Genomic DNA, 25,619 nt, shown 5'->3' with positions numbered 1-25,619 from the left:
ATTAACGTGTCTGAAAGTTCTAATCTATTACTTACAGCCTACGGAAATATGTGAGGTCAAAAGAATGCTTTGTTTTCATGGGGCTCTGAGGGAAATCTGCTGGAGATGTACAGCACCACATAGAAAAGGAAAACTGGATTTGATCCCCATATCTGAGCCTCAGAGTTTCCCCATTAGTTTCCTAGACTATCATTACTTTCCCTGTGGGACACAAAAGAGAATATATGGGAACACACGTAGTAAACTAGAAAGAGCTATTAAAACCATAGGTATTATGGAAGTATGATCTTCAAAAAGGTAGCTATACATACAGTATTTTATTTTTGGTTTTTGGGGGGGTTTTTTTTTGGCCCGCTGCACTGCTTGTGGGATCTTAGTTCCCCGACCAGGGATCAAACCCATGTCCCCTGCAGTGGAAGCGTGGAGTCCTAACCACTGGACTGCCAGGGAAGTCCCTACATACAGTATTTTAAATATCCTTAATTCTTGCCCTCAATTTGAGCTACCTCTGAATTAATTACTGGTTGAAAAAATGCTCTCGATTTTTAATTATAGCTAGAAAATTGGTTTTTAAATTCTTTCTCATTGCCTCATGGTTTTAAAAACACACTTATATAACTACCTTTGGTTACAGGCAATAGTAATTGTAATTGCCTAATAATTTAAAAAGCCAACAACTGTTCCTAGGTCAGTTAACTAATCATTTAACCAGTGAGACTACTGCTTTCTCAAATGTGTATAAAGAAACTGGTTTATATACATTAAACATTAAAAGACATATGAACTTAATTGTGACATTACACAAGGCGTTGACTCTGCCTGGGCCTGTTTCTTCCTCTAAGACTAATCCTAAAGGTTGCTAAAAGCCTTTTCAGCATCAAAACCCTGTTCTATCTGTAATAAGAATCTTGAGCGGTTATATCAAGACTAAATCTTATAGGCACAGGTTAACCACCACCAAGCTGTAGGGCCCAAGATCTTTCCTTTTCTGTAAGCAAAGCTGAAACTCTCTCAGCTTTTTTTTTCTTTTCTGAGTTTTAAATAAGAAATCATCTCACTTAAAATCCATCTCAAAGTGCTCAACTGAGCATAAACATCGTGGCTCTGTCCTTGCCCAAGTCTACAAAGACTGAATACAGTATTCACTGTGATTACCACTACAAATTGCACTGTCCCTTTATTTTTTTTTTGCGATACGCGGGCCTCTCACTGTTGTGGTCTCTCCCATTGCGGAGCACAGGCTCCGGACGCGCAGGCTCAGTGGCCATGGCTCACGGGCCCAGCCGCTCCGCGGCATGTGGGATCCTCCCGGACCAGGGCACGAACCCGTGTCCCCTGCATCGGCAGGCGGACTCTCAACCACTGCGCCATCGGGGAAGCCCTGCACTGTCCCTTTAAATGTTCAAGTACTCATCGTTTTCTTAAAATGGATAAGCCCTATCCTCAATTAAGGAAATACACAAGGAATGGAAATGTTCCAAATTACACAAATCTTCTATTATAAATCAATTATAAATGAATCTCAGACACAAGGAAGATGTCAACACATTAAATTCCCCAAACTCAAAACAACTGCATCAAAAAATAAAAACAAAACCCAAACAAGATACATGTGGTATTCTTGGTTAGAAAGACTTTAGCAAAAATATAGCAACTAGTGGGTTTTAAGCTATGTCAGTGAGTAAAGTGGTCTATAGAAAATTTTGAGAATTTGAAGGGAAACATCACATTTCCCTGTACCCCTGTGAAAGTCAGGAGCAAATCTATAAAAACTGGTCAACCATTAATAGGAATAAAAGATAAAAACAGTATCAGTACAGTACAGAAGAATATATAGCTTTTTGTAAGCGAAATGCTTCAAAACGTTTCTCATGTTGAGTTAAAAATCAAATGCTAGAGTGCCCAGTGTATGTCACTGAAGTCCCCAGGGTCTCCCAGCCCCCCCTCTGCTTCTAAGTAATTCATGAAGGCAGCCATGGCTGTGTCGTCATTGTCACAGAGGGCATCAAAATCCAGCTGGACACCTTCTCCTATTGAATTAAAATACAGGCTTATGTAAGTACATTTGGAGGTTAAAAAATGAGTTATCATCAAAAATGGCAAACCAAGGCTAGGATACCATACAATGTATTATTGAAGGCAAAGTATACGTCTTAAATTGCAGAAGCCTGATACATTTTTAAATGGGTCGCCTATTTTTATAACAATCTGCTGTCAGATAAATTGAGCTTCACTCATTTGATGCACGTAAGTGAGCTAGTCTACGAGCTTTCTAATAGAGAGTAAAAGCTAAGAGGTACAGACTCCCAGACAGTTGGAAGCTAGGGGTTGGGGTTTATTCATGTGTGTATATAGAGCCTTGAAGGAGAAATTTAACTTTAATCTGCCTGTGAAAATACTCTGCTTGTTTAAGCCCAAAATGAGAAGGCTGAGACAAAAGCATCTTCCCCCAAATTTGAAAGACTCTTATAAAAGTGGGGGCGGTCCCCAGATTTTTGATTGAAAAAGGAAATAAGGAGGAACCATGGAAATGAGATTTAAATCAGAGATAAGGAAGAGGTTCTAGAAATACAGGGTTAAAACACAGCTACAGATTAATCGAAGTTTTCCAGGTATCTTTCAAAGCACAATAAAATTTGCGATGATTAATATGTGGCTCTCTGTGAAGCTGACGTCCAGGCTCCTTCAAGTCCTTTGATTCTCTTTAACATATATTTTCAGGAGATCAGAGTCAGTTATGGGGGGGTATAAAATTGTGTCATTTCAATTTTCTTCATTTGGACTTTGCATAAACATAGTTAAAATGAATAATTACATCTTAAACATTTTATGATTGGTATCTTTAAAAATTCTTTTTCTTAAGAATGGACATTTTCCCCTAAATACAAGAGCTTTAGTTTTATTGAAATTGTGTGTTTTAATAATACCCATAACTGACTCAGTGGATAATCAAATTTTCAATGACAGGTCCATTAAGTAGCATACACTTAAAAATGAACAGCATGATTACTGTATTTATGATTTTGAATGAAAAACTCTTAGTTATTTTTATTGAAGTATAAAAAATATATTATAATGTATTAGTTTCTGGTATACAGCAAAGTGATTCAGTTTTATACATATATGTTTTATATGTATAAAACTGAATCATTTTATATAAAATATATATGTATTCTTTTTCAGATTGTTTTCCATTATAGTTTATTACAATATATTGAATATAGTTCCCTGTGTTATACAGTAGAACCTTGTTGTTTATCTATTATATATATAGTAGTTTGTATCTGCTAATCCCAAACTCCTAATTTATCCCTCCTCGCCTTTTCCCCTTCGGTAACCATACGTTTGTTTTCCAAGTCTGTGAGTCTATCTCTGTTTTGTAAATAAGTTCATTTTTTTAGATTCTACACATAAGTGCTATCATATGATATTTGTCTTTCTCTGTCTGACTTACTTTACTCAGTATGATAATCTCTAGGTCCATCCATGTTGCTGCAGACGACATTAGTTCATTATTTTTTATGGGTGAGTAATATTCCACTGCGTATATAAACCACATCTTCTTTATCCATTCATCTGTCAGTGGACATTTAGGTTGCTTCCACGTCTTGGCTATTGTAAACAGTGCTGCTATGCACATTGGGGTGCAAGTATCTTTCTGAATTAGTTTTCTCCAAATATATGTCCAGGAGTGGGAATGCTGGATCATATGGTAGCTCTATTTTTAGTTTTTTAAGGAACCTCCGTACTGTTTGCCATAGTGGCTGCACCAATTTACATTCCCACCAACAGTGTAGGAGGGTTCCCTTTTCTCCCCACCCTCTCCTGCATTTATTATTTGTAGACTTTTTGATGATGACCATTCTGACCGGTGTGAGGTGATACCTCACTGTAGTTTTGGGAAAAATCTTAAAGTTGTTTGCATCTCTAGAAATTTCCTAAGCCTGAAAATATAGTGATTAAGAAAGAGTTTTTGGCAAACCAAAATGGCAGGCAGTTGCCAAAGAAAGCTTACCAAGGAGTGGTTCGTGCCTATGGGGAGCAACAGCACTTTGGTTTTGCTTTGTAGCCTGTAGCTCCCCTATTTCAGAAGGACTTAGTGTAGTCAGCTCCTTATTTGACATCTGTAAAGAAAGAATAATAAATAGAAAGTTTCCTATTTGAATGAAATAAAGACCTCTTAGCAGTTTTCAGATGCGGGTACTCTGGCAATGCCACCGCTGCCATCAACAACATGGCAGCTCACACTTCGTATTCTGTGCTAAGTACTCCACAAGCATCATTTCGTTTCATGTTACACATGTCGTGAGGTCAGGCATCGGAGGCCTAAGGAGTCTAATGTCTTGCCCAAAGTGTTGGAGCCATGATTCTAACCCAAGTCTACCTGACTTCAAAGCCCCCGCATTATTCATAACCATAACTGAATTACATACATAAGGAAAAGTTTTCGATTAAAAATGAAAAGCTATTTCAGTTTTTTTAAAATGATGATAAAACAGTATCTCATATGAAACTACAATGGGAAATACTGCTTTGGAGTAGGGAATGGAGTAAACCAGAGACTTTTACCAAAATGTTATCATGCTGTTAAATAGTCACAGGACAAACAATCTAATGTTCATGTAGCTCATCATAAGAAGAAATCATTTACCTATGTTGTCTTATTCAGTTGATGAACTTTGCCATAGAATGCCTATATAACGTACACTACTTGGAGATTCTTGTGTGTTACAAGGACTTAAATCCCTGTTTCTGGCATATTGTCTGGCACAAAATGGGTACCCAATAAACATTTGCTAAATGTATGAGTAAAACTGGCAAATACTAGATCAAAAGCTTATATTAATATAAAAAGATATTTTCAAGTTCCCTTTTGTCCCTGGTCAGATTTAATTTCTCTTTTCTCCTACATTCTTATACCACTTAGTTTATATACCTACTTTAGAGCTTTCTGTGGTCTGGGGTACATCAGAATTGTATATGGGTCTTCCACATTTTCAGCAGTATGTTCAGTCATTTTTGTATATGCAACAATGCATTTCAAATGGCTAGTATTTGTTCAATTGAATTAAATAGTAGGTAGTACTTAATTTGTAGCTTATATTATTTAAACATCTTTCCAGACCCTAAGGAGTATATTTAATCCACGGAATCGAATCTATTAAAATTACAATAATAGCTACCATTTATTGAGCACACATTGTGTCCCAGGCACTGTGAAGTTTTTGTTTCTTTGTGTATTAAATCATTTAATTCACACACCACTCCAAGAGACTGGTGCTATTATTAATCCCTTTTTTACAAATGAGGAAGTTGAGGTGCAGAGTTTAAATAATATGCGGGAGGTTACCCAGAAGTAAGTGTCTGAATCACAACTTGGACCCAGATAGTATGGTCCCAAGCGACTTCACTCTTAACCACTATTCTACATTGCCTCTTAAAAACTCTGAGCTAAGTAGAAAGGGTTCATTCTTTACAGGATGGCCTCTTTTCTCAAAAGAAATAATCAACAAGGAGCAATGTTATTGTTCACTTATTTCACGAATATTATCACTTACAATGGTACTTACATTCCTGCAGTTTATAGTGTGAGTATCTTTCAATAAATCTGTTGGACTTGAATCATCAAGGGATGAAGAAGACTGTAACCTTCAAAAAGTGACACATAAAACATTTTATGTGTCTATTTATATATATTTTAGAAAATTTTCTCCTTTGAATACATAATCTACTGATAAAAATACAGGGAGGAACATAAGACTGAATATCACAACAGTTTTCATAATCAGACTGACTCGTTCAGTGCCAGACTTATTTTTGACTGTGGAGTGCTGAAAACACTATATAAATAGAAGCAAACTCTGAGGTGAAAGCTCTTAAGTAAATCACGTTACCTGTCTTAATACAGCACGTGGCAAAGTAATGGAATAACAACATGGTTCAAGACAGGCATTCAGCTCCTTATCAGGATACTGAAAAGCAGAACTAAGAATAAAGAAAGATTTCCTAACATCCTGCAACCTTTTTTTTAAAGTAGAAAATGCGTCATATTTTTACTGTAATAGGTCATCCCCAGGTCCAAAATCAATGGAACACATAAAGACAAAAACACAGTCATACGCTTTGATCATAAATCTCTTCAAGACTTAATATGTAAAACTGACAGTGTCATATAATATATTACTAAATGCTCAATTATGTGAAACATAATGGCATGAACATAACTTTATGTCCTTTTGTATTCCCAAGAAGGCAACTGACAAGAAAGTATAGAGGGAGAAATTAAAACAGAAGAATGAAATGAATTAGGTAGGAAACACAGACGAAAAGATCAGTGACATGTCTTAGAGATTTTTCACAATGGAATGTATATAGCTTGGCTGGCTTCCCATCTGTGGTTCATGGTTTAAAACCACCATCTGCTCAACTAGCCTTTGTTTAAAGATGAAAACTATCTGCCCCCACATGCACATCGCCACCAGATTAATCTTCTGAAATAGGGCTTTCTTCATATTAGTCACTGGGCAGAAACTTGCTATTTAAGTCCCTCCACTATTTGACTTCACCTTAGTTAAAAGTCCCTTTAATCAAGTTAAAACTCAGTTGCTCAGCAACCTGACTCTTCTCTCAGTGAATCTCCTTGATGTTTGCTGAAACCACCATGCTTTCTCCCGCTCACCTCCATACATTGGCTGAGGTGCCTCCATATATAAATGCTCTCCCCACTGCATCCTGCAGCTGCATCCAGCTAGCAACTTTGGCTCAATTTCCACTTTCCCTACGAATCCCTTCCAGCATATACAGTCAAATGATTTTCAACAAGGGTGCCAACACCATTTAGTTGGGGAAGGGACAGTCTTTTCAGTAAATGCTGTGAGGAAACTGAATATCCACATGCAAAGGAAGTTGGACCCTAACCCTACTCAGGGTAATGTTTTGGTCGAACTTTGTCCTACTTAGTACAAGTATTTACAATTCACTCCAGAAATACATTTTAAGCTTTTATTATGGAAAACTTAGATATAAAAACAGACAATATAATGAAATCTCATATACCCACCAAACAGCTTCAATAATTATTCTTTCCTAATCTTGTTAAATGTATTTAACCTGAACTCATACTTCCCCTCTCCTCCCAGACATTTCACCATTTAATCTGTGAATACTTCTCACTGCAGAAATACTGATTTAATTGATTTTGGGCTGCTGTCCATGATATAGCTGTTCTCTGCGGGTATTACACATATCTCTTAAAAATAACTGAATTCCAGGGGCTTCCCTGGTGGCGCAGTGGTTGAGAGTCCGCCTGCTGATGCAGGGGACACGGGTTCGTGCCCCGGTCCGGGAAGATCCCACATGCCGCGGAGCGGCTGGGCCCGTGAGCCATGGCCGCTGAGCCTGCGCGTCCGGAGCCTGTGCTCCGCAACGGGAGAGACCACAACAGTGAGAGGCCCGCGTACCGCAAAAAAAAAAAAAAAAAAAATTGAATTCCAAAACATTGCCTTTCTCAAATCCAGAAAAATTCTGAGTTCAAAACCTATCTGGTCTAAAGGGTTTTAGATGAGCAATTATGGGCCTGTATATACACATATTCACATATATCCACACATATCTTTCTTTTTTCTTATACAAGTGAGTTATTATACATGCTATTCTTTTGTTCTATTCCTGTGCTTTTTTCTAGTAACCAGATAAAGCTCTTGCCATATTAGCATAAACAGAGCTACCTAATATTTAACTGTTGCAGAGTATGCCATTGTATGGATATACCAAAATAAGTTATGGTTATGGTAAAGATTTAAATATTTAAATCACTACTTAAACAGTGCAGCAAGAAACAGTCTTGTTCGTGGGTCTCTGCGCAGTTGTGTAAGAATATTTGATCCTGGGGTAGAGTTGCTGAGTCTGAGATCATATACACTTATATTTTTGATGGGTGTAGTCAAATTGCGCTTCAAAGAGCTTGCACTAGTTTATATTCCCATGGACAGTTTAAGAGGGACTGTTTCCTCAGACTCTTACTAGTATCACCAAACTTTCAAATCTTTCACAATCTCCTAAATGAAAAAAGGTATGTCATTTTTGTTTAATTTTGTATATATATAATTTTAACTGTGAGTGGGGCTGAGCAATTTTTAAAGTTTCTTGGCCATCTGCACTTTTATTTTCTATTTATGTCCACTCTCTAAATTTTTTGTCATTGAGTTGTTTAAATCACTCCTTTAATAACTTTACTCTTTATTCTACACATAAAGTTTAATATATATAAAATTATATAAAGTTTTATATAAAGTTCAATAACTTTATTCTTTATACTACAAATCTCTTCATGTATTAAGATAATGAGTACATTTTATCATATGAAGTACATTTTCTGTGTATAATTTGTCTTTTAACCTTGCTAATTATAATGGTTATAGTTATGTTTAAGTTTTGAGTTTTTATACAATTAAATTTATCCATTTTTTTCTTAATAAATTCTGGATTTTGTGTGATATTTAGAAAGGACTTTCCAAACTATGCTGCTACTGTAAAGGTGATCTTCTCTTCCATTATATTATTGAACTGGTTATTGTTTGCATATAGGAAACCTATTGACTTTTTAATATTGGTTTTGTAAATATGATGATAATTTTGTGAAAGTATTTGCAGCAATAAAACATTACCTTTGTAAGTCCAGAAGTTCACTTGCAATATCTGTTCCGATGCTACCAGCACCAAGTACCGTTCCCGTAGACATTCCAGGCACACTCATGCAAGACTGTCTTGAGGATCCTAAATAATAACCGAAGGAAAGACTCAATAGAGGGCTTTAAAAAAATATATAACTTTGGTCAATATCTTTCTTTCAATTCAAATATATTTCCTATTTCCCTCTTTAAAAGTAATAAACCAGCTGCATCCTAAAATGTTACAAATATTCATGCTTACATTATAAACATAACTCATGATGGTTTAAGATGCTTATGAAGAGTGATGTGAATCAAATATGTGGAAAGTCATTGAGGGTTCAATCATGACCTGTAACCTTTGAGTACATACAGTTCCTTCCCACTTTAACCTCCACACTAAAGCCAGAGCAATACCACTTTTTTTCTTTTATTGAAGTACAGTTGATTTATAATATTGTTAGTTTCATCTGTATAACAAAATGATTCAGTTATATATATGTATGTATATATATTCTTTTCCAGATTCTCTTCCTTTATAGGTTATTACAAGATATTGAATATAGTTCCCTGTGCTATATGGGAAATCCCTGTTGTTTATTTTATATATAGTAGTGTGTATCTGTTAATCCCATATTCCTAATTTATCCCTCTCTCCCCCATTTCCCCTTTGGTAACCATAAGTTTGTTTTCTATGTCTGTGAGTCTGTTTCTGTTTTGTAAATAAGTTCATTTGTATTACTTTTTCAGATTCCACATGTAAGTGATATCACACAATATTTGCCTTTCTCTGAAGTGACTTACTTCACTTAGTATAATAATCTCTTTGTCTATCCATGTTTCTGCAAATTGCAATATTTCATTCTTTTTTATGGCTGAATACTACTTTATTTTAAATATTTCCCAATATTTTAATTTTTCTTTACACAAATAATATATTAAAATATTCCTGTGGTAAAGAACTAAGATAATCCCCCTTAGTGCTTTTCATTAATTTGACCAACAGATATTTGAGTGCCTTAATGTATAAGGAACTATGCCAGCTGCTGGGGATGATAATGAGTAAAACACCACTCCCACCCTTGAAGAACTCACAGTCTAGCAGTGAGCCAGTTGAGTGAACAAATAATTGCAATACAATGTAAGATTATAACAGAGGTGTGACCAAAGTACTGTGGGAATTCTGAGGAGGATAACTCAACCCACTGAAATCTTTTTTTTTAATGAAATTCTCTAGGAGTTAAGCCAGCATTTTATTTATTTATTTATGGCTGTGTTGGGTCTTCATTTCTGTGCAAGGGCTTTCTCTAGTTGTGGCAAGCGGGGGTCACTCTTCATCGCGGTGCACGGACCTCTCACTGTCGCGGCCTCTCTTGCTGTGGAGCACAGGCTCCAGACGCACAGGCTCAGTAGCTGTGGCTCGTGGGCCCAGTTGCTCCGTGGCATGTGGGATCTTCCCAGACCAGGGCGCGAACCCGCGTCCCCTGCATTGGCAGGCAGACTCTTAACCACTGCGCCACCAGGGAAGCCCCTGAAATCTTTTTGATTTCACCTTGAAATTTTTCCCTCTCCAAGACAGAAAAAGATGGTAACTTAATAATAACAGTCTTAGTAATAAGTCTCCATCACCTAAAACTAACTTACCTTCTGATGATTGAGAGCTGCAAGGAAGTAATGATGTTTCTCCAGTATCACTATGTCCCCTAGAATTAAGAAACACCATAGGTGATTTTTTTTTAAGTTGAAGGAAAATGTTAAAGCAACTACATTAAGCTCTGTGTATTTGAATTATCAGTTTTTGACCTATTTGTGTTTTATATACATATTGTTAATGTCACCACCAGAGACAGAGGTATTGATGTGCTAAGTACCAGGGCTTTTGCCAGATGTCCTATTACCCTGTAATGTACATGCTTCCAAAGATACAAACTCTCAGCTCATATTCTAATGATAAGGAGACAAGAATTATTGGTATGAATAATAGAATTATTGGGATGGGTAATTAGTACCTGCTGGAGGTACTAAGAATTGGGGGGCTCTTTTTTTAAATATTGTACATAAGGAAATAGAATATGTTTGATAAAACCTTATAGCAATTTTAAAGAGAAACACAGAAAAATAATACTTAGAACAAGGCCATGCTAGCATATTGAGCAAATCAGGAAAAGCTGGCTCTTCCTTCAGGCTGACACAGCCATAGACCAGGGCTTGGAAGGCAGTGAATGGGCTGGATTTGTGCTTATCCCTCAGCCAAGTACTCCTGCACAAGCATATGTGCTCCCAAGGCTCAGAAGATGGACATGCAAAAATGATGTGGAGGACAAAACAGTTTCTTACCATTTTAAACAGTTTAAAGCCACATCCACATAGTTTTTTGGAAGGACAAAGCAAGGCCATGAAGGGTTCAAAACAATTGCCTGAATAAATGCATTTACTGTCACATTTTATACTACGCCAAAAGGAATTTTTCATGAAAGGGCAAACTTTTAGCTTAATTCTGAGAACTAATGCCAATGAACAGTGAATGAATTACTCAAAATATATACTCAAATTCCAAAGCCAGAGGATCACACAGGGTTTTTTTTTTAATTGAAGTATAGTTGATTTACAGTGATTCAGGGGTACAGCAAAGTGATTAATATACATAAACATATATGTATACACACATATTCCTTTTCAGTTTCTTTTCCACTATAGGTTATTATAAGATATTGAATATAGTTCTCTGTGCTATATAGTAGGTCCTTGTTGCTTATCTATTTTATATATAATACTGTGTATCTGTTAATCCCCAATTCTCGATTTATACCCCCATTCCTCTTTGGCAACCGTAAGTTTGTTTTCTATGTGAGACTATTTCTGTTGTGTAAATAAGTTCACTTGTATCATTCTTTAGATTCTACATATAAGTGATATCATATGATATTTGTCTTTCTCTGTCTGATTTACTCCACTTAGTAGGATAATCTCTAGGTCCATCTATGTTGCTGCAAATGGCATTATACTCAAGTTATAAAGCCAGAGGATCAAACAGTTTTAATGATTTAGCAAGATGAAAAGAGGGAAGCAAAGATACTCATTTGAAATCAATATAAAGGTCTTAACAACATAAAAAATTACTTACAAAACTAAAGTGTTGACAGACACAATATATTCCAGTTCTTTGGTCCAAGGATTTGTGAAACTAAACCACTGGCTTTTTAAAGTTACGAAAGAGCCATCTTTTGCTCTGAATTTGTATGAATCTGTAAATATTTTCTCTTTACTCTGCAGAACTTGACAAGAAAAGAAAATAATCAGCATAACAGTCTACCACTACATAAATCAATCCCTTAAGGATTAATTCAAGGTTCAGACTTCACAGGAATGAAAAATTAAGAGTTGAAGTTGTAATTAAAAAGTACCAAAAGACGATCCCACTCAATGCATACCTGCTTTGTGCTTGTCAGTCAAATTACTATGGTCATCTTGATGAAAATATTCATAACAAGAAGTTCCCAAAAGTTCCTGAGGCAGATATCCTAAAATTGCTGTTGCCCTGGTTTTAAAATTAAAAATAAAGTTCAGAATTGGTGAATGTATCCCCTTCCAGAATACTGTTGTTCCATACATGGTCAGGATAGTAGAGAAGTAGACTGGGGGGATGAGTAACCCATTTGCTTTACTGGGCTCCTTTGGCTGCCCTAGACCCAGATTAGAGCTGCAAAGCAGAATGGACACCCAGGCACCAGGCTACTCCAGAGGCCACCTACCCAATCCAGGGTACGCTATTCCTACCATTCACCAATAAAATTGTGGCCATAGACCATGCCCAGTTTCTGCACCATTGGCTAAGAAATATTTCAAGTTTACAATTTGGCTTGAACAAATTTACTGACATATCCATATCCTTATTTCACTTAAACTTTATTTCCTGTTCTAAAGCGTTAAAAAAGAAATCTAGCCGTGCTACTAAGCCACATCTTTTTTTTTTTTTTTTTTTTGCGGTACGCGGGCCTCTCACTGTTGTGGCCTCTTCCGTTGCGGAGCACAGGTTCCGGACTCATGGCAGGCTCAGCGGCCATGGCTCACGGGCCCAGCCACTCCGCGGCATGTGGGATCCTCCCGGACCGGGGCACGAACCCGCGTCCCCTGCATCAGCAGGCGGACTCTCAACCACTGCGACACCAGGGAAGCCCCTAAGCCACATCTTTAATAGCCTTAAACATCCCATTGAACTCTAATCATTATGGCACATAAATGTTTACCTTTGATCAACATAGACAAATTGTCCATTCACTGCAAAACGGGTAATAAATTCAGTTGGTTTCACTTTAATCTCTCCACTGTTCTGTGGGACAATATATGGATGTAATCTTCCAATGGCAACAAGGCAGGTAAAATTACTACTGTCTTTCTTATTGTCCGTTTCTTCTTCCATTCCAACAATATTTGGAGGCCAGTTTCTCAAGTAACCAGTGCAGTGGATAGTACAGAATTTTCTATGATCTAATTCAAAGGTTTTAAAAAAAAAAAAAGCATTTGTCAACTATATCACAATAAAACTAAAAAAAAAGATAAAAATTTAAAAAGCATTTGAACCATTATGAATTCTTAAATTTGTTACACTGACATTTGTAATAGTTATAATTGTGCTATGAAATAGTCTTTAAATATGCTAAACATGAAAAGGGAATAGGATTGCATTAAAAAGAAATCATCAATCATGTTTACTTAACAACTTCATCCCTAATGGGTTATTTTTCTCAAGAACTAAACTATACATACTACATCAAAATGATTGTTTTAATTTCGGTTTAAATAGGTCTATAGTTATTTTGTTATTTCCAAGTTAATTTTTTAAATTACAGTACTTTACGTATTAGAAAAAGTTAAACTTCATGCTCCCTTGCTCTCAGCTACAGAAGTATTGTTTTCAGCTTATTTAAATTTTGGTATAATTTATATTCATAAATTTAAAGGATACATGGATATATTCATAAATTTCTTATGTAAGCACTTATAATGGCTAATAGATACATATGATTATAATAGATTATAGAGACATTTCAGAGAACATTTAGAGAAATTTATAATAAAATGTATAAAACTTGACTCAAATTTCACTTTTCAAAAAAATCTTAAGCAATTAACTCAAGAAAAAGCTCATCAAACAGATCCAATCAGAAAAATAAAAAATTGGAAATAATCCATATATTCAAATAACAGGAAATGCTTAAGAAAACGATGACAGTATAAAAGATAGGCAGTATACAGATTATGGCAATCTACAAAAAAGTAACTTAAAGGTTAAAAACGGGGGGGAAAGCTGATAAAAGTTACTTAAAACAGTTGCTTGTGATAAGATTTAGAAAAGACCAGAACAGTCATTGTTTTAAGTTGGCACCTGTTGCTAAGACTGTTATTACAAATCTTTAAAAAAGAAAAAATTTTTTTAAATGGAAGATATGGGCTCTCTTATAAGATAGCAACTAATAGTAATAGCAAAGGTATAAAGAACACTTTATGTGCCATGCTCTGTTTTAAGTTCTCTAAATGAATAATTCATTTATTCTTCTTAGTAGTCCTATGATAGGTTCTAATATCATCCCCATTATCTCAGGAAACTGAGAGTTACTGCCAGGGTCACAGCAGGGAAGGGTGGAGCTGAGGGTTTACATCCAGACAGGCTGGCTCCAGAACTCCCTCTGTGAACTGCTACTGTGGTGCTACTTGATGGTAGTGAGTGCCTGTCACAGAAGGTGTTCAAACAGGAGTTGCCTGAGTGATGGAGGGGGAGTACTACAAAAAGGTGTTCCAGTCAGAGGGAACAGCCAGTGCAAAGAGAGTCAAGAGCGAGCAGTCAGAAGCAGCTGAAGCATAGTCTGTGATGGGGAAGTGGCAGAATAAAGCAGGGAACAGATAGTTTAGCTCTTGTAAGCCCTGCATAGAAACTTGTATTCAACACCTAACAGACATCATCCCCTCCACAGCCCACAGATGCCTTAAATTACATGTCGTTATCTCTTCCAACCCCAACCCAAGCCTTTATCACTTATTCCCTATCCTGCTTAATGACACCACAATCAACCCAGGTAGTTAAATGAGAAACCTGGGCTCCTCCCTTCACCTCACCCAACATCCAAGATATCTTAAAGGAATTAAAAATTGGGGTAAGTGTAATACAAGGTTTTCATTCATATTAACAAAATTAGATGGCAGTCAAAAATAAAAAGGTTTACATCTGTGACAACATGGGTGGACCCTGAGTATATTATGCTGAGTGACATAAGTCAGATGAAGAAAGACAAATACCATGTGATTTCACTTATATTTAGAATATAAAAAACAAACAAACAAAAACCAAAATAAATGAACAAACCAAACCAAACAAAAGCAAACACATAGATACAGAGAACAGAGTGGTGGTCACCAGAGGGGTAGGGGAGAAGGAGAGTGGGGGCAGAGGGGAGGGCAAGATGAGTAAAGGGAAATCAACCATATGGTGATGGATGGAAACTAAACTTTTGGTGGTGAGGATACTACAGTGTATACAGAAGTAGAAATATAATGTTGTACACATGAAACACATAATGTTATAAACAAAAGTTACTTCAATAAAAAAATAACTTAACTTAAAAAAGGCTTATAAACTGAGTTTGGCATTTCTGAAGATGCTTGCAAATTTACAAATGATACTGATGAAAAATATTCTACTCAATGGAAAATATAGACTGAAAAATGTTTTAAATTTACATATGGAATCTCATCACACAGAACCTAGCCTCTTTAATTCTTCTCTAACAATAGGATTACTAACAACTTCCAACTCAATCTGTCCCTCAATTCTCACCTTGAACATTTATTCAGTTGGCAAAATTCTAGCTGGGATTGTGTAATTCCATTCACTGATGGAATTTGACCCATTTGATCAATTATTTAAAGTTTAAAAAAATCCTATTAAAAAATCCTCTTGGGGATTGCTTCAAGATGGCGGAGTAGAAGGATGTGCTCTCACTCCCTCTTGTGAGAACACCAGAATCACAACTAACTGCTGAACAGTCATCGACAGGAAGACACTGGAAATCACCAAAAAAGATACCCCACATCCAAAGGCAAAGGAGAAGCCGCAATGAGATGGGAGGAGGGGCGCAATGCCGCAATGAGATGGGAGGAGGGGCGCAATCACAATAAAATCAAATCCCATAACTGCTGGGTGGGTGACTCACAAACGGGAGAACACTTATACCACAGAAGTCCACCCACTGGAGTGAAGGCTCTGAGCCCCACATCAGGCTCCCCAACCTGGGGGTCTGGCAACAGGAGGAGGAATTCCTAGAGAATCAGACTTTGAAGGCTAGCAGGATTTGATGGCAGGACTTTGACAGCACTGGGGGAAACAGAGACTCCACTCTTGGAGGGCACACACAAAGTAGTGTGCGCACTGGGACCCAGGGGAAGGAGCAGTGACCCCAGAGGAGGCCGAACCAGACATACCTGCTAGTGTTGGAGGGTCTCCTTCAGAGGCGGGGGGTGGCTCTGTCTCACCGTGAGCACGAGGAGACTGGCAGCAGAAGTTCTGGGAAGTACTCCTTGGCCTGAGCCCTCCCAAAGTCTGCCATTAGCCCCACCAAAGAGCCCGGGTAGGCTCCAGTGTTGGGTTGCCTCAGGCCAAACAACCAGCAGGAAGGGAACCCAGTCCCATCCATCAGCAGTCAAGCGGATTAAAGTTTTACTGAGCTCTACCCACCAGAGCAACAGTCCCTCTACCCACCACCAGTTCCTCCCATCAGGAAACTTGCACAAGCCTCTTAGACAGCCTCATCCACCAGAGGGCAGACAGCAGAAGCAAGAAGTACTACAATCCTGCAGCCTGTGGAACAAAAACCACATTCACAGAAAGATAGACAAGATGAAAAGGCAGAGGGCTATGTGCCAGATGAAGGAACAAGATAAAACCCCAGAAAAACAACTAAATGAAGTGGAGATAGGCAACCTTCCAGAAAAAGAATTCAGAATAATGATAGTGAACATGATCCAGGACCTCAGAAAAAGAATGAAGATAAAGATCAAGAAGATGGAAGAAATGTTTAACAAAGACCGAGAAGAATTAAAGAACAAACAAACAGAGATGAACAATACAATAACTGAAATGAAAAATACACTAGAAGGAATCAATAGCAGAATAACTGAGGCAGAAGAACGGATAAGTGACCTGGAATACAGAATGGTGGAATTCACTGCTATGGAACAGAATAAAGAAAAAGAAATGAAGACAGCCTAAGAGACCTCTGGGACAACATTAAACACAACAACATTAGCATTGTAGGGGTCCAGGAAGGAGAAGAGAGAGAGAAAGGACCCGAGGAAATATTTGAAGAGATTATAGTTGAAAACTTCCCTAACATGGGAAAGGAAATAGCCACCCAAGTCCATGAAGCGCAGCGAGTCCCATACAGGATAAACCCAATGAGAAACACGCCGAGACACACAGTAATCAAATTGGCAAAAATTAAAGACAAAGAAAAATTATTGAAAGCAGCAAGGGTTTTCCAACAAATAACATACAAGGGAACTTCCATAAGGTTAACAGCTGATTTCTCAGCAGAAACTCTACAAGCCAGAAGGGAGTGGCAGTATATACTTAAAGTGATGAAAGGGAAGAAACTACAACCAAGATTACTCTACCCGGCAAGGATCTCATTCAGATTTAATGGAGAAATCAAAAGCTTTACAGACAAGCAAAAACTAAGAGAATTCACCTCCACCAAACCAGCTCTAAAACAAATGCTAAAGGAACTTCTCTAAGTGGGAAACACAAGAGAAGAAAAGGACCTACAAAATAAAGCCAAAACAATTAAGAAAATGGTCATAGGAACATACATATTGATAATCACCTTAAACGTGAATGGATTAAATGCTCCAACCAAAAGACACACACTTGCTGAATGGATACAGAAACAAGACCCATATATACGCTGTCTACAAAAGACCCACTTCAGACCTAGGGACACATTCAGACTGAAAGTGAGGGCATGGAAAAAGATATTCCATGCAAATGGAAATCAAAAGAAAGGTGGAGTAGCAACACTCATATCAGATAAAATAGACTTTAAAATAATGTTACAAGAGACAAGGAAGGACACTACATAATGATCAAGGGATCAATCCAAGAAGAAGATATAACAATTATAAATATATATGCACCCAACATAGGAGAACCTCAATACATAAGGCAACTGCTAACAGCTATAAAAGAGGAAATTGACAGTAACACAATAATAGTGGGGGACTTTTAACACCTCACTTACACCAATGGACAGATCATCCAAACAGAAAATTAATAAGGAAACAAGCTTTAAATGACACAATAGACCAGATAGATTTAATTGATATTTATAGGACATTCCATCCAAAAACAGCAGATTACACTTTCTTTTCAAGTGCTCATGGAACATCCTCCAGGACAGATCATATCTTGGGTCACAAATCAAGCCTCAGGAAATTTAAGAAAATTGAAATCATATCAAGCATCTTTTCTGACCACAACGCTATGAGATTAGAAATCAATTACAGGGAAAAAAACGTAAAAAACACAAACACATGGAGGCTAAACAATACAATACTAAATAACCAAGAGATCACTGAAGAAATCAAAGAGGAAATCAAAAAATACCTAGAGACAAATGACAATGAAAACACGACGATCCAAAACCTATGGGATGCAGCAAAAGGAGTTCTAAGAGGGAAGTTATAGCTATACAAGCCTACGTCTACAAACAAGAACAATCTCAAATAAACAATCTAACCTTACATCTAAAGGAGCAACAGAAAGAAGAACAAACAAAACCCAAAGTTAGCAGAAGAAATCATAAAAACCAGAGCAGAAATAAATGAAATAGAAACAAAGAAAACAATAGCAAAGATCAATAAAACTAAAAGCTGGTTTTTTGAAAAGATAAAAAAAATTGATTAAACCATTAGCCAGACTCATCAAGAAAAAGAGGGAGAGGACTCAAATCAATGAAATTAGAAATGAAAAAGGAGAAGTTACAACAGACACTGCAGAAATACAAAGCATCCTAAGAGACTACTACAAGCAACTCTATGGCAATAAAATGGACAAACTGGAAGAAATGGACAAATTCTTAGAAAGGTATAACCTTCCAAGACTGAACCAGGAAGAAATAGAAAATATGAACAGACCAATCACAAGTAATGAAATTGAAACTGTGATTAAAAATCTTCCAACAAACAAAAGTCCAGGACCAGATGGCTTCACAGGTGAATTCTATCAAACATTTAGAGAAGAGCTAACACACAACCTTCTCAAACTCTTCCAAATAATTGCAGAGGAAGGAACACTCCCAAACTCATTCTATGAGGCCACCATCACCCTGATACCAAAACCAGACAAAGATACTACAAAAAAAGAAAATTACAGACCAATACCACTGATGAATATAGATGCAAAAATCCTCAACAAAATACTAGCAAACAGAATCCAACAACACATTAGAAGGATCATACACCATGATCAAGTGGGATTTATCCCAGGGATGCAAGGATTCTTCAATATATGCAAATCAATCAATGTGATACACCACATTAACAAACTGAAGAATAAAAACCATATGATCATCTCAACAGATGCAGAAAAAGCTTTTGACAAAATTCAACACCCATTTATGATAAAAACCCTCCAGAAAGTGGGCACAGAGGGAACGTACCTCAACATAATAAAGGCCATACACGACAAACCCAGAGCAAACATCATTCTCAGTGGTGAAAAACTGAAAGCATTTCCTCTAAGATCAGGAACAAGTCAAGAATGTCCACTCTCACTGCTATTATTCAACATAGTTTTGGAAGTCCTAGCCATGGCAATCAGAGAAGAAAAAGAAATAAAAGGAATACAAATTGGAAAAGAAGAAGTAAAACTCTCACTGTTTGCAGATGACATGATACTATACATAGAGAATCCTAAAGATGCCACCAGAAAACTACTAGAGCTAATCAATGAATGTGGTAAAGCTGCAGGATACAAAATTAATGCACAGAAATCTCTTGCATTCCTAAACACTAATGATGAAAAATCTGAAAGAGAAATTATGGAAACACTCCCATTTACCACTGCAACAAAAAGAACAAAATACCTAGGAATAAACCTACCTAGGGAGACAAAAGACCTGTATGCAGAAAACCATAAGACACTGATGAAAGAAATTAAAGATGATACCAACAGATGGAGAGATATACCACGTTCTTGGATTGGAAGAATCAATATTGTGAAAATGACTATACTACCCAAAGCAATCTACAGATTCAATGCAATCCCTATCAAATTACCAATGGCATTTTTTATGGAACTAGAACAAAAAATCTTAAAATTTGTATGGAGACACAAAAGACCCAGAATAGCCAAAGCAGTCTTGAGGGAAAAAAACGGAGCTGGAGTAATCAGACTCTCTGACTTCAGACTATACTACAAGGCTGCAGTAATCGAGACAATATGGTACTGGCACAAAAACAGAAACACAGATCAATGGAACAAGATAGAAAGCCCAGAGATAAACCCACGCACCTATGGTCAACCAATCTATGACAAAGGAGGCAAAGATATACAATGGAGAAAATACATCTCTTCAATAAGTGGTGCTGGGAAAACTGGACAGCTACATGTAAAAGAATGAAATTAGAACACTCCCTGATACCATACAGAAAAGTAAACTTAAAATGGATTAAAGACCTAAATGTAAGACTGGACAGTATATAACTCTTAGAGGAAAACGTAGGAAGAACACTCTTTGACATAAATCACAGCAAGATCTTTTTTGATCCACCTCCTAGAGTAATGGAAATAAAAACAAAAATAAACAAATGGGACCTAATGAAACTTCAAAGCTTTTGCACAGCAAAGGAAACCATAAACAAGACGAAAAGACAACCCTCAGAATGGGAGAAAATATTTGCAAATGAATCAACGGACAAAGGATTAATCTCCAAAATATATAAGTAGCTCGTGCAGCTCAATATTAAAAAAACAAACAACCTAATCCAAAAATGGGCAGAAGAGTTAAATAGACATTTCTCCAAAGAAGACATACAGATGGCCAAGAAGCCCATGAAAAGCTGCTCAACATCACTAATTATTAGAGAAATGCAAATCAAAGCTACAATGAGGTATCACCTCACACCAGTCAGAATGGGCATCATCAGAAAATCTACAAACAACAAATGCTGGAGAGGGTGTGGAGAAAAGGGAACCCTCTTGCACTGTTGGTGGGAATGTAAACTGATACAGCCACTATGGAGAACAGTATGGAGGTTCTTTAGAAAACTAAAAATAGAATTACCATATGACCTAGCAATCCCAATAATGGGCATATACCCAGAGAAAACCGTAATTCAAAAAGACACATGCACCCCAATGTTCATTGCTGCACTATTTACAACAGCCAGGACATGGAAGCAACCTAGATGCCCATTGACAGACGAATGGATAAAGAAGATGTGCTACGTATATACAATGGAATATTACTCAGCCATAAAAAGGAATGAAATTGGGTCATTTGTTGAGGCATGGATGGATCTAGAGACTGTCATACAGAGTGAAGTAAGTCAGAAAGAGAAAAACAAATATCATATATTAATGCATATATGTGGAACCTAGAAAAATGGTACAGATGAACTGGTTTGCAGGGCAGAAATAGAGACACAGATGTAGAGAACAAACGTATGGACACCAAGCGGGGAAAGCGGCAGGGTGGTGGTGGTGGTGGTGTGAAGAATTGGGAGATTGGGATTGACATATATACAGTGATGTGGATAAAACTGATGACTAATAAGAACCTGCTGTATAAAAATAAAATAAAATAAAATTGAAAAATTCAAAAAAAGAAAATCCTCTCATCCCAAGAATTCTTTAGACTTTTACCTAAATACTGGGGTCATGGGCCTCAATCCTCTCAAACTAATTATTTACAATCAGCTCCACAGGGTAGACTCATGTGCAATCGACTGCATGATTTTAAAAAGAGAAAAACAAACAAACAAAAACAACCCAAACACTGCCTTAATCCACAGGGTATCTTTTCAAAATCCTTTATGAAATTGTTCTTCCACAAGTTGCCGGCTGGGTCTCTCAACTTGGTATCTTGATGGCTTACTTTGAATTCTCACAGACGCTGATCCTGAGACAAGGATTTGAGTATAAGAAGTGTATTTGAGAGATGCTCCCAAGGGAACTCTGGCAGGGAAGTGAGACAGGGAAGACAAAGAAGCTAATAATAGATACATTTTTCAACAAGTCCCCGCTTTGGGAAACTAAAGCTTAACCTATTGGGGCATTCTGGGAAAAAAATGTAGAACAAGAACCACAGTTATGCAGCTTGAACGGCCTCAAGGAAAAGAGAGCAAGAATATTCATCCATCAGCTCCCCTCAGTCAGTGGATGAGGGACCCTCCGGGGAGCACTGACTCCCCAGCACTGGAGGTCCGCCCCTTGCTGGTACAGGCAGAACTGTCTCTAAGGACCAGAGAAAGAGGTCAAGCAGAGAGTCACGAGTATTGGACACTGGAAGCCAAGGGGCATGAGAGGATGCCACATCTTGTTGCACAAGAAGCCCATGGATTACTGATTATCTTACCAAGATAAATTTAAGAAATACCTAAGATATTTGGTAACAATCATCCATCCTTATCAGCATTTGATTTCACAAGTGGAGATACATAAGCAATCTTAACCCCATTTTAAAAGCTGTTTCAAAATTTGAATCCATGGCATTTATGTTAGAATCATGGTAGAAATAATGTTTTTAATGCCAATCATGTTTTTAAAAAACTTTTTATTATGGAAAATCTCAAATATTCACAAAATCAGAGAGAATAATATAATGAAGCCCCATTTGAGCGACTCATAGCCAATCTTGAGAAATGGCCTTTCCATAAACCTTAATTTTTATTTTTTTTGGTTGTGTTGGTTCTTAGCTGTGGCTGGCAGGCTCCTTAGTTGTGGCATATGGGCTCCTTAGTTGTGGAAGGAGGGCTCCTTAGTTGCGGCTCACCGGCTCTTTAGTTGTAGCATGTGAACTCTTAGTTACGGCACGTGTGTGGGATCTAGTTCCCTGACCACAGATCGAACGTAGGTCCCCTGCATTGGGAGTGCAGAGCCTTAACCACTGCGTCACCAGGGAAGCCCCTTAAATTTATTTTCAATTAGCATTAAAAGGGCTGCTTTCTAGTCTCTCTTCTTTTAAATTTAAATATAACGAAGGCAAAAGTAGGAGAGAAAAAATAAGTGATTGCCAGGGCTAGTTTGGGTGAGAGATGAATAGACAGAGCACAGAAGATTTTTAGGGCAGTGAAAATACTCTGTGTGATATTACAACGATGGACGTATGTAATTATACATTTGTCCAAACCCACAGAATGTACAACACAAAGAGTGAACCCTAAGATAAACTAATAGACTTTGTGTAATTGTGATGTGTCAATGTAGGTTTCACCCTTGTTTTAAAAAATATATATGGCATTCTGGGTGGGAGATGTTGATAATGGGGGAAGCTATACATGTGTGAGGGCAAGGGGTACATGGGAAATCTCTGTACCTCTCTCTCGATTTTGTTGTAAACCTAAAACTGCTCTAAAAAATAGTCTTAAGCAATAATTTAAAATTTTAAATGGAACTGGCATGTCCTGGTAAAAGGGAAGAAAAACACCTTTACTAACTACAGGCTTTCTTCATTAATAGGGAGTGGTCTTAAAACATAGTGAATTCCATTAGCTAATTATTATTGGAAAAAACAATGTAGTAGCAACTCTATGCAAAAGATAATCATTTCACTTGACGGACACTGCCTTTGGTTAAAGTAAAATACAAAACAGTCTCATGAGTGGGAAGCCATCCACGTGGCCAATCAGGGTTACATTCTGCGGTTACCTCATCGGGGCCCAGGCATCTGTCTACATGTCTGTCTACATACACTGCTCCCCAACTTCCAACTCTTCCACTGTGGGGACTGGCCCCACTGATGGTTAACACAAGCCCTCATCACCTCTTAGGCCAAATCGACCTCATGCCTTTGGCACAGAGCTTTGGAGTATTAAGTGAATACCTGGTCAAGTACTTGAGCAGATTAAAAAGTCCTCTTTGAAAACATACTTGGCTCTAACTGCAGGCATCTGTGTGGCCCAGCTTCGCGTGGGGATGAGCATCTGTGTGTGGGCGGGGGTACATTCCCACAACAGGAGCCGACCCCCTTGCTGTGTGTCTGCTGCAGAAATCATCTAGAATGGATCTCTCCCATTAATAACCTTTGGCATCTAGGAAGCTACTCTAATAGGCGGCATGGCATAGTGGAAAGAAGACAGATTTTAAAGCCAGATTCCTGATTCTGCCACTTTCTATGTCACTTCAGACAAGTTACAGAACCTTTTTCAGCTTCTGGTTTTTCTCATTTGCAAGGCTGGGATGGTTTGCAGAGGACTGTTACGCAAATTAAATTAGGTACTTATGCAAAGTGCTTGGCATACAGACTTTAAATACATACTGATTCTCTTTCTTGCTCTTTTATTTTCCCTCTCTTCTTTCTGAGCCACAAATAAGAGCTTGCACATAGTGAGTGCTTACTAGGAGCCAAACACTGCCTCAGCTACATGTAATCCTAACCACACTCCCGTGAGGTGCTGTTAGTCTAGCCATTGTATCAGTCTGCTCAGGCTGCTACACAAAATACCACAGACTGGTGGCTTAAACAATAGAAATTTATTTTCTCCAAGTTCTGGGGGCTAGAGGTCCATGATCAAGGTGTTGGAAGGCTTGGTTTCTCCTGAGGCCTCTCTCACTGCATCCTCAGGTGGCCTCCTCTACGTGTATGCACCCCTGGTGTCTTCTCCTCCTCTTATAAGGATACCAGTCACACCGGATTAGGGCCCCACTCTTATGACCTCCCTTAACCTTTATTACCTCTTTAAAGGCCCTGTCTCCAAATACAGTCACATTGGGAATAAGGCCTTCTACATGTGGATTTAGGGGAAACACAATTCAGTCCACCCACCCATTTTCCATATATTGAGAGGAACTTGCCTAACGTCGCACAGTTGTTAAGCAGCAGACCTGACATGAAAATTCTACTGAATTCAGAGCCCAGGCCCTGTCCACTCTGCCCTAAAGCCTGTCCACCAGCATGGCTGTTGTGAAGCAGGGCCTAGTAGAAGAACCTGGGACAACGGAGGGACTTAAAGATATTTCAGTTTCTTTAATGCATCACAGAATTCAACTATAAATTAGCTCCAATTGACCATTTACCAGATATTCTTGAAATATCTGTATTTTCCCAGTAGGATTATCAATATTTATTTCAAAGGAAAGAAACTTTCCCTGCCTCTCTTATATATCTCTAAAACTTATAATTAAAAAAACAATCCTTTTAGAAACCACATGGAAGGAGTAAAGTTTGATTATTACATTCTTCAAGAATGCTGCTTGGATTTTTTTTTTTAACCTATGACTATACACATGTGTTTTTGCTTAAGATTCAGTATTTACAAGACTGCTTTGGAATGCTACCACAGTACCACGTAGTTTCACAGAAGATATCTCACTTTCCTTTTGGTATCTTTACAAAGGGTTAAAAGGTCAGACACAGAAAGCATTATACCTCTAAGATTATTATTAGTGACTGACTGTATATATTCAGTCATGTGCTGTCCTAGAATTTGACAAAAAATGAAATGAAAACTCTAAGGTAAGAGAAAGGATGAGCCTAGACAATGTACAGTCCTACCACCTATTTGTGACTTGCAGTCCCGTATTTCAAGACAAACTGTAAAATGCCAACTTAATAAACATACATTTATTTTCAGCAAGGCCAAGGTTCCTTTGGTTTCCACTGCAGAGCCTTTTCAGATTTACTTATTGGAATTCTGGTAGAGAAAAATGATCCAAGCTGTTTCCCATCCTAGTCAGGC

At 37.6% G+C, this 25,619-nt stretch overlaps 1 protein-coding gene across 1 annotated transcript in view; it reads right to left on the bottom strand.

Annotated features, from left to right (window-relative positions):
- Window positions 1-1,843: 1,843 nt before the first annotated feature.
- The window catches only part of ARNTL2 (aryl hydrocarbon receptor nuclear translocator like 2), a 70,272-nt gene continuing 46,496 nt past the window's right edge, over window positions 1,844-25,619 (bottom strand). The window contains exons 9-16 of the mRNA XM_029205364.1: window positions 12,917-13,157; window positions 12,101-12,207; window positions 11,794-11,944; window positions 10,314-10,372; window positions 8,667-8,775; window positions 5,571-5,649; window positions 4,016-4,124; window positions 1,844-2,030 (exon numbers count right to left, since the gene is read on the bottom strand). Coding sequence (XP_029061197.1) covers window positions 1,894-2,030; window positions 4,016-4,124; window positions 5,571-5,649; window positions 8,667-8,775; window positions 10,314-10,372; window positions 11,794-11,944; window positions 12,101-12,207; window positions 12,917-13,157 — 992 coding nt within the window. The 3' untranslated portion in view covers window positions 1,844-1,893. The remainder of the gene's footprint in view (window positions 2,031-4,015; window positions 4,125-5,570; window positions 5,650-8,666; window positions 8,776-10,313; window positions 10,373-11,793; window positions 11,945-12,100; window positions 12,208-12,916; window positions 13,158-25,619) is intronic.

This window comes from Monodon monoceros, unplaced genomic scaffold (assembly GCF_005190385.1).
Source record: "Monodon monoceros isolate NGI ecotype Baffin Bay Population unplaced genomic scaffold, NGI_Narwhal_1 Super_Scaffold_6, whole genome shotgun sequence".
In the NCBI taxonomy this organism is placed as follows: Eukaryota; Metazoa; Chordata; class Mammalia; order Artiodactyla; family Monodontidae; genus Monodon; species Monodon monoceros.
The sequence above is the reverse complement of the archived record's forward strand: the minus strand, read 5'-3'. Positions and strand labels throughout refer to the sequence as shown.